General features: G+C 35.1%; 1 protein-coding gene across 5 annotated transcripts in view; it reads right to left on the reverse strand.

Annotated features, from left to right (window-relative positions):
- Positions 1–14363, reverse strand: part of KLHL5 (kelch like family member 5) — a 48764-nt gene that overhangs the window by 12556 nt on the left and 21845 nt on the right. For 3 of the 5 annotated variants that reach the window (XM_010710279.4, XM_010710282.4, XM_019614899.3), the window contains 3 exons: positions 13626–13811; positions 6963–7099; positions 6326–6522 (listed from right to left, as the gene is read on the reverse strand). In XM_010710279.4, the coding sequence (XP_010708581.1) occupies positions 6326–6522; positions 6963–7099; positions 13626–13768 (477 nt within the window). In that variant the 5' untranslated portion in view covers positions 13769–13811. The remainder of the gene's footprint in view (positions 1–6325; positions 6523–6962; positions 7100–13625; positions 13812–14363) is intronic. The other 2 variants (XM_010710281.4, XM_010710283.4) reach the window with 1 other exon arrangement.

A 14363-nucleotide genomic window follows, 5' to 3' on the forward strand; every position in this document is an offset into this window, starting at 1 on the left:
ATCATCTGAAGACGGTTGCACTTTTTTTGTTGTTTTTGGTTTTTTTCTCTTAATGAATTCCTACTATCCTTTCCCACTCGTCCCTCCTTCACACCATCTCTCAGTTGTGCCAGTAAACACCACTGGAGTACTGACCTGAAAGGAAAAAATATTTACTGAGTTATTTTGACTAATAATTACTTCCTAGACTTTTATGGCCCCTCTTATACAGTACGTTAAAAAAAAAGTACAATTTGTTTCTTTTGACTATGAAGATACTTTGTCAAGCAAAGAGCACAATATACTACAAGCAGCTAATGGGCACATTAGCTGTAATATATTTCATTACTGGCAGATTCAAGTATGGCAATTTGTTTTCAGAGGAAGTAATTTCATTGTTGATTTTCACTGGGGCATTTGAAGTTTATTACTTCATACACTTTATATAGCTGATCGAACAGACTGGCAGGAGCAAAACAAAGAATCCAAAATACTGAACACCCTTTCATTTATTAAGATTCAATTTTATAACTTTTTTCTATCATTTCCAGCAACAAATCCTTACTTTGGGGTAAGAAAATTCACAATATATAACATTTCTCACATTGATATCCCATTACTTCAGAACACATACTTCAGGAACATGCAGAACATTCTGGATGGATTCTCGTAAGCTTAGGTAGAAACAGCAGAAGAGTATGCACATAGAAACATAATCAGCACCATGCACTTACAGTGAGAAACCTGAATCTTATTTTTTATTTTTAAATGTAAGAGAAGGGGGTAAGATTATATTTAACTTCCTTCGCCACGCACCTTAATGAGGCAACAAAGGAAAGCAAAGTAGAAGCAGTCTATAAACAGGTTCTTACACATTAATAGCTCAAAACCTGACTACCTCATACTCCAAACAGAGTAGCTTCACAACAATAAAACAGTATTATCATCAATTTAGTAAATGTACTGTTGATTGCTAGACAGCTAAATAACTGCATGCTGGTTTTGCTCTTACATTCCATATATCTCCAAAACCCTTGGAGGATAACATGCACTAGATCCACAGTTGTGGAAGTCTAACTGTGCCCCATAACAAAAGTAGTTCTCTTTAGTATCTTGTTAAATGACTTAGAAGAAAATGCACACTAATGAAAAGACTTCTAATTAGGACATACACACACAAAAACACATCTTTAGAGCTAGAAAAACAACAGGAAGAAACTTGAAAACGAAGCAAGACCAGCACTGCAAAACATATATGAATTTAGCAGAAAATGTCACGAAAAACATACAAGACAGTTTGGCATCTTTGGAGTTGATATTAGGAGGAGACCTCAAAGTGTTATCTGTGCACATAGCAAGCAACTAGACAATTTAGACAGAATTCCTAGACAGAATTTAGAAAGGAAAATTTTACACTATCTGAAAAGTTTTCTGACTAGAGTGATCCAACCAGCTACATAAAAGTAGCAATTGCACATGAAAATTGTAATGGGTTACAAGGGAGACAGAACTGTCTTTTCCTCTTTAAGTATTTACTACAAAATTAAAGAAAATGCACAAATATAAGAACTATAAACAGTGAAAGGACCACACAAATACTCAGCAACACTACACAAGCAGTTTGCTTATTTTACTCAGTTTGGGAGTAAATTACAGTTGAAAATTATTTCCAGGGAATAAACATGCAGTTCACAGACATTCAGATTCTACTAGGTTTATTTCTTTCACTGCTGATTTTCAGTTGATTCTGTCCTGGAGTGTATGCAATGCAAGCTGGAGCAGTGCCTTTAGTTTTGGTGAACAGACAGGCAGCGAGCACTGACACAGAAAAGTCAACACTTACTACCTTAAACTTTCCACACTGTCTATCTGGATCACAGGAAGAAGAAGGGAAAAGCACCTGTATGGAAAGTTTCCTTTGTCTCTGAAGGCAACAACAAGCTGATCTTGTCTAAGACAATAAGAAGTCTTCTCTGGAAAGCTTTTTTCCTGGATTTAATCACTTCAACAGCTGTTGTGCGTAAAAAGCATGATTTTCCTTCTTGTTGCTTGCAGACAACCATGTTCTGATGGGAGCAAATTCAACTTCCTCTTGCTCCCATTCTAATTTTAGAGTAAAGATTCCTTTTGAACAGAGTATCAAAGCATTCCCAGCCACAATCTCTGGCCTATGTCTGACAAAATCTGTCAAAATCTGACAATTCCTCTTCCTCTACAGACAGATTCTGAAGACAAAAAGGAGAAGCCAGTGTATCTCCTAGCATTCTTAACCTCCTCATTAGCCTTGCTTTCCTTCTTCTTATGGGAACTCTCTGTGGAAGAACAGGATATTTCAGAGAACAAATGGCCTGCACTTTCAGTTTATCAGACGAGCAGCCTGAATTTCACGTGCTAGCTAACACAGGGACACAGCAGCATTGTTCATTCAGACCACAACCTTAAATTCACCCTTAAGCAGCTGCAGAATGAATAATACTTACATTCTTAACTGGAGGTCTGCCTGGGTCTTGGTACAGAGGAAAAAATACTAGGAGCACATGAAAAAGGTCATGATACTTATTTTCAAGTTTAATCCAGTTAGATGGTTAGGCCCTCCCTGCTCTCCATCAGGATAAAAAAAATCTCAGAGTGCATCAAAACACTCCCAAGCTGAGAAGAACTGTACACAGATGTCCAACAGGAAGTTCTAGCCACAGAGATCTGTTTATACTCTGAACCTGGACACAACTGAAAAGCAAGAAGTGCTTGATTCGTTAGATCTGAAGGAGAATGTAGTTGATGGCTGTTTCAGTGAATTACAATGATATATGCAAAAATATAAAAGCCTTGTTTCAGGCACTAATAAAAATGAGGGGTCTGGCCTCTTGAGGACAAAAAAAAGTGTAGCTATTTCTCTTCATGTCTGGAAGATTTCTGATGAAATTCAGCATGACTCAGACACTATGCTCTAACGTGTGGAAAGGTGAACAACAAAAATTACAAAGACACCTCCAGGTGGACTAACTAAAGCACAATCAGATTTAATGTTTAAAATGTCTTTTTTTTTCTTTTTTAAGTTGTAATTAATGAAGTACAAATTAGACTACCGAAGATACTACCAATTACCTAAGAATAGCTCTGCTCACCATAGATACTTAAAGTTTTGAAAATAATACTGGCAACTTTTTTCTCAACTGAAATTAACTTCTCTTTGGTTTACCATCTTCCTCTGTAAAAGAGGAGCTAGTGTAGGTTCTAGGTACACTATCAACTATTTCAAACAAACAAGGCAAAACGTTTCTTCAGACATGAAGACTGCTAAAATTGATCAGTAGGCATTATGCTAGAGGGCAAGAAAAGTGCACAGAAGGCACTCTATGTGAAAAGGCATTAAGCGAATAGAGACATTACTGTCCAGGTTAGTAAAATGCCTAGATTTGTAATTATATGATCCCAAAACTACAGCAAAACAAGAAACTCTTTGTACAAAAGATACCTTGATCTAAATACATCTCATGATCATGCCGACTGTATTTTTAAATCCCTGATGCATTAAAAAAATCAAAAAAAGAACAGAGCTGCTCTTCAAAGAGTGCTACATCCACAAGCGATCACTTCAGTTTATTTCATGTTTCACTTAATGCATCCTGAGGATTTTTCAAGCTTCACTTTGTCTGCAGTGTCAAAAAATTGACCTGTTTTGATGATAACCTTGAATTTTCTTCTCTTCTGAATCAACAGCTTAACTGCCAACAGAGTAAGCAATAAAGTAAAGTTACACTGATATCCTACCTTTAAGGTGTCTATACCTTTAATATGAAGAGCTGTGGCATTCAAATCCACTTCATTCACTTATATTTTTAATCACACTGTACTGTGCAATTAAAGCCATGCCATAAAATCATGCTAGTATTTTCCAATGACACTAATGAGCAGAGCAGGTCTATTAACAAAAGCAGGCCTTTTGGGATAACTCACTGGTTGGTCCTTCAATTTAACCAAATGCTAATTTCATCTGAATTTCTGGTCTTCATATAAACTTATATTTTAATGAATCTGTTAACATGCTAATCAAGATTACTGCATCTCTTAAAAACTGTTAAAACTGAGAAGTTGCTTTAGTTGAGGAAAAAAGTATATGGCAATCTACTTTTATCTTCAAAGGAGAACTCATAGAAAATAACATATATAAATTAAAATACAACTATTTTTTAAAATTGTTTGTTACTTCCTACTTCACACACTTTGAAAGAAGGACAATTACATGAAAATGCTCGAAGTATCTACTGCTCAGCATAATCCCTAATTGATTGCATCATATTTCACCAAACAGAATTTACAGGTACTACTGAGGTACGTAACTGTTGTGATTCAACAATTAATGGGAAGAGCATCAAGTGGCCAGCACTTAATTCTGCTGAATATTTCCTCCTTTCAAACAGCTTTTAAACAAATGAAATTACTTGGGGATTTATTTTAATTGACGATTCAATTGGACTACGTATTTCTATGCAGTTTCCATAGCAACATTCATTTCGAACCATAGAAGCTGCTTCTCTATTACTCATTATTACAAAAATTCAATTTCACATCTCCATTGGAACTAAACAACATTAAAAAAGGCCTTGGGAAGAATCCATCTAGCACAACTAATTAGTTTTAAAAATGTTTTTTTAAAATCCACCTGATTTAAATTTCATCCCACCAAAGCCTAAAAAGCCACAATTTTGCCACTGAAGTAAATAAAGTCCAAAAGGCAAAGAACTATATTCCTGTGATATGAACAAAAGGCTATTAAAATAACAGCTTTGAGAAAGTCCATAGCCTCTTTCCCCCACAAAAAATCATGAACTGGCAGTCAAAATAGTAAGACTATAATCACCTACGCTGATCTAACGCTCGTTACTATTCTGATCTTTGTCAGCCAGCTGATAAAAGTTGTAAGGGACATTGAAATAACACAAGGTTACTCTGAAAAACGAACAAACAGGTCAAAGGAGGGAGGTTCTTTTTTCTTTTCTTTTTTTTTTTTAAACCACTGTCTCTCTCTGCATTAATTTTAATACTCAAAAGCACAAAGCACATTTATCTTTACTGTTTCATCTGACTGTCTATCTAATGGCAGTCGTCTCAATTTTGTTTGAGCATAATGAAGGTCAAAAATACAAATATATATGCTACTATCTGCACACTGATGACCTATTTTGGTAAATTTCAACATGTAAGTAATTTTAAATATATCTACTCATTGAGGAAAAATTGTATAATTGGAAGAAAGACTGCTACTTGAAGCTGTTATACGTATTAAATCTAGTTACTTTAAGTCAAGAAAAAAAATGATACAAAACAATAGCACTTCTTAAAACTGAAAAAAAAAAACAACCAAAAAACCCCCAAACAATAAACCAAACCAAACACAAACAGCAGGCAAGAAGAAAGCCATGAGTTTCTAGTAGTAATTACAAGACAAAAATTTATACCTCCTGCATCTAAGCATAGTGATAACGCAATTCTAAGTCACACAAGCTTGTTAAGTACTACCTTATTTCCCACATCTCTTACGCAGCATCTTTGTGCCCTCATTCAGGTCCCAGAGCTTACATAGGTGAAATTTCATCAAGAAGAGAGGAAAATACCTTTACAAAAATCTGCAAGTAACATATGAACTGACTTGACTCAGAGATAAGCATCCTGCTTCCTTCTGCTGTTAACATTACTGAAATATGCTTGTGAGTAAAAAAGAACATTCTACATTAAAACAGAAGGATGGCTATTAAAAAGACAGAATTTCATTTAGTTAGCAGGTCAGTTTTTTTCTCTAAATCAGCTATGAAAATATCATTGACAAATTCATTTTTATTTAGCCACATATTGTATAGCCTGAGATCAAACTGTTTGATGCCATGCTGCTATTCCAGTGCAAAGAAGTGTAATGGAGAATCTTTTGCAGTGAATATCCACATTCATACTTCAGGTGTAACTTCGAACCTGAATACACCTGTTCATTATGACACTTTTCCATTAATTCACCTGTTATTTTGGGCCAGACAACAGCAGTTTGCCAACTGTTAAGTTTGTAGTTTTTAGCTTGACAGAAATAAAAACTAGCCATTGAAAGATTTTACTGAATGCACGTCACACAATCCCAATATCATTACAAGGAAACATTATGCCTGCCTCCTTTCTTCCAATTCTAAGCCAGTAATTTTGCAGTTATTGTGTCATTTCTCGTCATGGTAACATATGTGCATTCTTGTTTGGAAAATGATCAAGGCTTTCTGAGGGAAAAACATTAGTATTTACTCAGATAAACATTCTGTATTTTCTTTACTACAATCAGTGGCTGATGCTTAAAATAACAACGTACCATAGTGTAATTGTGAGCCACCTTGTGCAAGTCAGTGCAACCCTGTGCATCAGCAAAAGATCGGATTCCAAGGCAATTGGATGGGTGAAGCTGCTTCATGAGGAATTTACAGCATGCTTCTACAACCTGAGATAGCTGAAGAAGGCAAGCTGTAGACAACAGGCACTCAATGTTATCTTCTTTTAATTCAAGGCGACCTATCAATATTAAAAAGTAGATGATATAATTTCACTTTTGTGATTTGTTAAACTCCCCAAAAACTCAGACACAAGAGAATTATTTACAGATTATGTGACAGAACATAAGGCTGGGAAAACAGCCCCTTTGGCAGTAGGTAACCAGCCTTTCAAAATTAATATCTATAATGATGCAAGGAAAGGGAAACCTAATAAGATTCCTTTTGTCATCAGTCAAGATACATTTGAAATATTAAGATGGTTTGTAAACCATCAGAAAGTAGTATTATCAGAGAAACCATATCTGACCACGTTGCCTCAAGTAACAGCAATGATCAATTTTTTAAAATATAAGTAAGAAACTATGTGAATTCCTAAGAGCATTTCAAATCTAGTAATGGAATACAATGCTCACAGGAGGCCAATTCATTAGACAAAATTCCCATTTTCACTCTAATTACCTGTATATGCATATTGAACCAGAGCCCACAGTGCATTTGGCTCCACACCTTCCATCTTGATTTCCTCCTGTCTTGCTTCCCTTACATCATTAGTAAACATTGCTGCAAAGTAGTCCGAAACGGAGGAGAGAACCAATCTGTGCACATAGTGGAGGAGAAAATGAGAGAGACAAAGAGAAAAAAAGAAAAAAAAATCTTAGTCAATCTGATGTTTGTTAATCTATGATTCATTATTTTGCCCTTTAGAGAAACACTGTAGTGAGAAAAACATTTTTCAATTGATAAATGGCTCCACACTCCAGTTCCCCTCTATGAATAATGAAGTACTGTTACTGAATCTACATTTGCTGTTGAAGCAAACAAATTACTCTTTCAAAGCTCAGTGACTTTTAATAGTTAACATGGACACAACCCACAAAACCACATAAATTGGAAGGTGAATATAAATAAACATGATTGAAATAAAAAAGTAAAGTTGAGTTCCATTTGTATTGTATCAGTTACTTTTTCTAAATGTGAAAGAATGACTCGCTAGTCCTTTTTCAAAGTGCTTTAAAACTTTTATTCTTGGTGCACACATACATTCATCTACTATTACTGCTGACAGAACTATGCACAATCAGCACAGAGATGGTGCAGACAACAAAGCCCCAAAAGGAGAAGAATATGCTGCACAGAAGAAACTAATTAACATAGTAATGTTGTTTGTGGATATGTATGGAGCTTTTTTATTTTTAACAATTCTGAGTATTTAAAGATACAGAGTAGGTATACATGGTACTGCTTATCACACATTTGTTTGAATTACTGTTGTATATATTCCACATTTTTTCAATGCCACTCCACATAACACATAAGAATGAAGATGATAGCTTGGGTTGGAAGGAACTCAAAGATCATCCAGTTCCAGCCCCCTGCTTGTGGGAAAGGGTTGCTAAACACTAAATCAGGCATATCTGCATATGTTCAATGAATCCCATACTTCAGAAAATTTTACTTTATTCTGTGGAATCTTTATATTGGCTTATTAAGATGAAGGAGATCAGAAACTTCAGAAGAGTAAAATTCACTGAAAAGGTAACTTTGACTGATGACCATTTGGACAGAATTACAGTCCAGTAATGTGTTTTTGTTTTTTTTTTTTTACTTGCTAACTGATTAGAGTTGTGTAGGAATGTATGTGAAAAAGGAATAATACTGTTTTAAAATCTTTATGTTTAAAATAAAGTTTCAGTTCTCATTCAAAACAATAATAGAACAATAGTAATATTTTAACTCTTTTTTTTTTTTTTTTTTTTTAAATAAAAACCAAGCAGCTTAAAGTATTCAATCTCTGTAGTGACCTGAATTTGTGTGAAATACAGCTTGAAAAAGAAAGGACTCTGCCATGGGAAAAAGAACCTGACACCTAATATTGACACAGACCTCTTTCTGTTTTTTTAACAGTGCAACTATTTCAGTTTGCTGCACCATTATTCAGTAAATGGCTGGACTGTACATATCTTAGCAACAACTGCTGAATGCCAAATACCACCTACCAGCTGTGGTATCAGCAAAGTCCCTGTGATTTCCAGTCTTGAAGTCCTCCAAAAGAAATTATTAAAAATGTAAGATGCAATTCATTTCCTATTTTCGCTAACTTCTGTTAAGAATCATGAGAAGGTAGATAGGCTTCACAGTGTTGTTTTCCTGAGAGTGACTTGCATATGCCAAAACAGCATGTGCAGTCTGAGAGTGGATTAATACAGGTAATATGCAAATACATACATTATACTGGCAGTAATTTTGTTTTGATTTTAGACAACAAGCATCCACATAATTCTCTAAATGCAACAATTTTCAAAGAAACACATAAAGTGACACTGAGATAAGAGTAAGAAAAAACCGAGGCAGACTTCCAGTTAACTGGCCTATTCTTGTCCCTTCTGTCACTTGCCAATAAAAATCAATTACTACTTTACTCATGTCACTGGACATCCACTTTTCATTGATTTCTTAGTCTCACTGCTAGTGACTGATTTTTCTATCAAATGCTCTTTTTTTTTTTTATGGTCTGAAAATAAACTGCATTCCTACATACAGATTATATATCGTGAAGCAGTTGTACATTCATGTATTGAAAGAGTCCACAGAAGGATTTCCCCATGTAGATTTTGATATTTTTGCTAAAAAAGCTTCGATAGCCAAGTGACAAGCATGTTGTTTCAAAAGAGAATCTACGTAATGATTCTAGAAATGACACTTAAAATCCCCAATTTCCCTGTTAGTCTATGCCATCATTTACAAATTATTCTCTATAACTAATTATTAATTTTAAAATATTTGAATTGCATCAAGAGTTCACTGGAAACTACACATGCCACAAAATACTGCCTTTCCTCAGTCTACAAAATTAAATTACGCTTTTTGTAATTGTGAGTGCTTTTTTCCCCTAAGTGTAATATTTCTCTTAAAACCTGCCTACAGAATGCCTACAAATACCTGAAATTAGCATACAGTGATATTATAGAAGACTCTAACAGTGCCAAATGTCAGAAAGAAACAGCTATAATGCAGTTGGCATTGTATTCCTGTTTATGTAGAACATATTCCACTTTTACTCTCCTTATCTAATTACCAGCAACTGTCAAATTCTACACAGATAAAACTGCAGGATTTGGTTACTGAATTATACCCAGAAAATTGTCTTCTCTCTTTACTGCACAGAAAAATGCAGAACCACAGAATATCTCAAGTTGGAAAAGAACCACAAGGATCATTCAGGCCAACTTACAAGTCTCTCATGTAGAGAAAAAATACAGATGAATGTAAAAAATTTCATCCAGGGAAATCAAACTTTTCAAAATTCTTTTACCACTTTCACACTGAAGTGATGGCAATAAATTTAGCAAAATTTTTCTACACAATCCCAGTTGGTAGCAACAAACACCTAACACAAAAGAACTACTTTTATACGTACTTGTTTTTTCAGACACACACTGTGTTAAAGTTTTGTAAACATGTAGTTACAACAATGAAATAATTACAAAGTAAAATGATACAGTGTGTGAAACAAAGGAACTATTAAGTCATATGAAAAGCAGTACACAGGTAAATAACCATGAAAGTAAAAATAAGTTTCCAAACCAAGATCTGTACTCTTCCAGACAAATTTCTTAATTATGAAAGTGCGTGAGCTTCCATTTGTCTTCCATCCTGTGCCTTTTATACTTTCATCTGTCAGTATCAACAACATGAAAAAAATAAGTCTCTGCAGAGATTTTCAGATTGCTAATATGGTGCAAGCTTTAAATCCTCTCTGGACAGGGAATTTACTGAGGCATCCCATTTCTTAAGTGAATGTCCTGAACACCAAGCTGTAACAAACTAAACCAAACTTTTTATTATGGGCCTACAGTTAGCTGAGCAAGATAAACTGGAATGTAGAAACATTTACCATCTGATATGAAAAACTAGATTCCATTTCGCACATTTAATAGAGCCCAGCAAAATTTCTTTACGAAGGTGCAAGGCTAAGGGAGCAGGAATATAATGCACTTTTCCCTTGTTGAGAACTGTCCTCCTTTCTAATTAGAAGAATTTTAGGATTTTGACCTACTGAAGAATTTTTTAGCTATAATTTCAGCACAGAATGAGAAGATAAACAGTTAAAAGAATAGAGAACACCACGTTCAGGAAAACTATATGCTACTCTTATTTGTAGTAGACTCGGAGCCCTAATTCTTTGAATAGATTCAAATGAAAAATCTTCAGAACTTTATAGTAATTTATTACTTGTGCTCTTTACTATTGTCAAATACCAAATTCACTGCTCTTTTCTCTAACTACTTTATACACTTCAGAACATTCAAATATAATCAGAAGTAGAAACCGACTATTAAGAAAAAATATAGGAGATATTAAAAATAGCAGGTTGTAAAGAGATAATTTGCAAACTCTATGTATGAGAGAAGGATTAATAACAGTGAAAAACATTCTTACCAATTTTTAAATTAAAAAGCACTGTCCTGTGTAAATGAACTTTATTTTCTTCAATGCCTTCTACTGTCAAGTCTTTAATCTAGCATCTATTTAATAAATATTTTGTTACTAATTAAGTTCTTAAGATAAAATAATCAATAGAATGATAAAGTACACTGAGTGCTCCTATCTGTAGATAATGCTAAATAAGTCTGAATTTGGACAGGCTGATGCAGGCAGTAAAAAAATCCTACACTTTTTTTTTTCCCCCTTACACCACAAGTGTACTACAAGTACATCAAGTCAATCTTACAGAAGCTTTGTAAAAATATGAGCCAATTTTAACATTTTCATGTTTATCCTTTTTGCAACAGAAAAGTTCAATTTTCAGTGAGGTGCTTTGAATATACTGAGACGAGGACCATAAGTCATTCTTATATTTGTCTGGAAAAACAAAACAGTAAGAGAAATAATTTACTGTGCAAAAGACAAAGCTTCTTTGTAGGTTGCTCCAATGTTACAAAGTGAACTAAGGACAAACGTTAAGGCTTCCACCTCCTGCTAAAAGCACAGTGTGCACTTCTTTGTCCTTAACTATTACATATATTTAAAACAAAACATTCCAACTATAGCAAGAAGCTTTGCCTCCTAAAAGAACAACGCAAATTAAAGGTGGGAGCGTGCACTCATTGCTAGAGAGACAGATGCAGTAGCAGAAACTGAGAGCAGAATCAGTTCTATAAATAAATGAGGAACAGGTATGAACCACATTAAAGAACTTTTTAGTATAAGGAATGTCTTATTTCTGTTCATCTTGCAGTAAATTCTTCCAGTCCATACAAGATGTTAGCAGCTGTCCTCTGCACCATTTCCATACTTTTTAACCATTAAATAAACTCAACCCCCAGAACTGTATACTGCAAACATGCTACCATGCCACATAAGGAAGTAAGATTATGTTGGTATTAATCACTATTTTTCCTATTTACAGCAATTTCGAGCAAGCAGTCAAAAGCCCTTTGACTTTAAATTACTTTAGTGGGTGCAAATCCACAGAATCAGAGAACGGGCTGGGTTGGAAGGGACCTCAAGGATCATGAAGCTCCAACCCCTCTCCCACATGCAGGGCCACCAACCTCAACATTTAATACTAGACCAGGCTGCCCAGGGCCCCATCCAACCTGGCCTTGAACACCTCCAAGAATGAGGCATCCACAACCTCTCTGGGCAGCCTGTTCCAGCACCTCACCACTCTCTCTGTAAAGAACTTCCCCCTCACATCCAATCTGAATCTCCCCTCCCTCAACTTAAAACCATTTCCCCTTGTCCTGCAGTTATCAACCCTTTCAAAGAGTTGATTCCCCTCCTGTTTGTAGGCTCCCTTTAGGCACTGAAAGGCTGCAATGAAGTCACCCCACAGCCTTCTTTTCTCCAGGCTGAACAAGCCCAGCTTCCTCAGCCTGTCTTCGTAGGGGAGGTGCTCCAGTCCCCTGATCATCTTTGTGGCTCTCCTCTGGACCCTCTCCAACAGCTGTCTTTCTTGTACTGGAGCCCCAGACCTGGACACAGTACTCCAGATGGGGCCTCACAAGAGCACAAAGCACTCCCTGTTTCCATATGATTTACTCTTTCCATAGGAATGATGAAATTTTGTGATGAATCTGAATATGACAAAGACTGATCATATGTAACTCTGTAGCCATAAGGAAAATAAAATAAGCTTCTTCAACTGCACTGCCCTCATCCCTCTGAAAAAATTGTTATCATCCACAGAAGTTTTTACAAAGAATTGGGATCAGGAATTGGGTAAAGATCAGGACCACTTGTTTGTTTTATTAATTGCAGTAAGGTGTGCTTTTATCTTGGGAAAAATGAAGTTTCATAAAACGAAGGCTCACTCAGAAAGCTGTAATAACAAGTTATGGTGTAACTATCTTCCTGCTCCCCAGAAAAATACCAAACCCAAAATACCAACATCTCCTCATCCTTCTATTAACTATTGCTTTATTAACCTGTGGCTTCACTGTGATGGGAGAAATCAGCAATAGAAAACAAGAAAGTTTAGGCTACTATTTCTGTTGTAGAAATAACTTTATGAAGCCACAGCTTAGGTATAATTAAGTACCTATTTAAACTATTAGAACTGTGCATCAAATACTGTAATATGCTTCTGTTATTAATACTTTTGTTTAATAATCTTAAGTATTTTCCTGGCATGGAAAAACAGATATGGTAACTTTTGATCTAATTTAGCCTTTTAACACTTACCTGTCTACTATCAAAAGACTCTCGTTAATATGGTACCCAAAAAACTATGCAGACAGACTGTCCTTATTACTAACAATGAAGCCAACAACTTAATTGGAAGTACAAAGAAAAAAATTAGTCTAACAAAACTTGTTTACTCCATTCTGTTGTACAAAAGCCACTACTGCTTTTAATAGTATGAAGGTGCATTTGAGACTTACTTTGCTATGCAAACATCCAACTATATGCTTCAAGACAATAAGTGAGAACATCATGGTCATTTCTGATGCTGAATCACATATGACAGAAATTATGTTTTAGTTTCCAAATACACGTTAAAAAGCTAAAGCATGTTTAAAGTACTGCAAATTATTTAGAATGTTCCAAACAGAACACAAACTTGGAAGAAACATTTGTAAATTAATATAATGTTACTTCAGGTCATTACAAGCTTACCTGTGAGCTGGAATCCTACGATCACCAGCAACTAACACCACATCACATAGCTGTTTGTGTCTAAGATAATTCTCCATCTTTTTAAAACTTTGTTCAGCATGATTGAGAGCCTGAAAAAATTCATCTGATGTACAGGGCTCCATAGTTTGACAAGATGATATGGTATGACTGCTGTTGGAGGTTCTGCTGAAGACAGTAACAGAAAACTTAGTTCACACAGTATTAAATTATAACAATCTCTATACAGATGATAAAATGAAAATTTCATATTCCCTTCCAATTTAATTTATTTTCATACTTTCTTTCTCCAAACATTATCTAAGCTCTTGCAAAAACAGAAACTATGATTCATTGTATTCTTCAACTAAGGCCTACACAGACATCAGTCCAATAATCATATCTATAGAGTTGTAGACGTTGTGGAAAACAGGCATCCAACAAGATTCCACAAAGTGAAAAAGTGATGCAAGAATGCAATAAGGAATCACACTTTTTGCCACTTCAATACACACTTAGCTTAAGATGGCTACAACAAAACTTGGCATATAAGGAACTACAAAAACTTTATGGATGCGAGGGAAAAAATATAAATCAAGAAACACACCACTATACCACCATCATCTTACTTCATGAAGCCTTAAGTATTTGAAATGAGATCTAACAGATTAGAAGCCCGTATGGGGGAAAAGCAAGGATAGATGGAGAAAACACTGTCCTTGTAAATACAAGAAAACAGTA

The sequence above is a fragment of the Meleagris gallopavo genome, chromosome 4 (assembly GCF_905368555.1).
Source record: "Meleagris gallopavo chromosome 4, MGAL_WU_HG_1.1, whole genome shotgun sequence".
Lineage (NCBI taxonomy): Eukaryota > Metazoa > Chordata > Aves > Galliformes > Phasianidae > Meleagris > Meleagris gallopavo.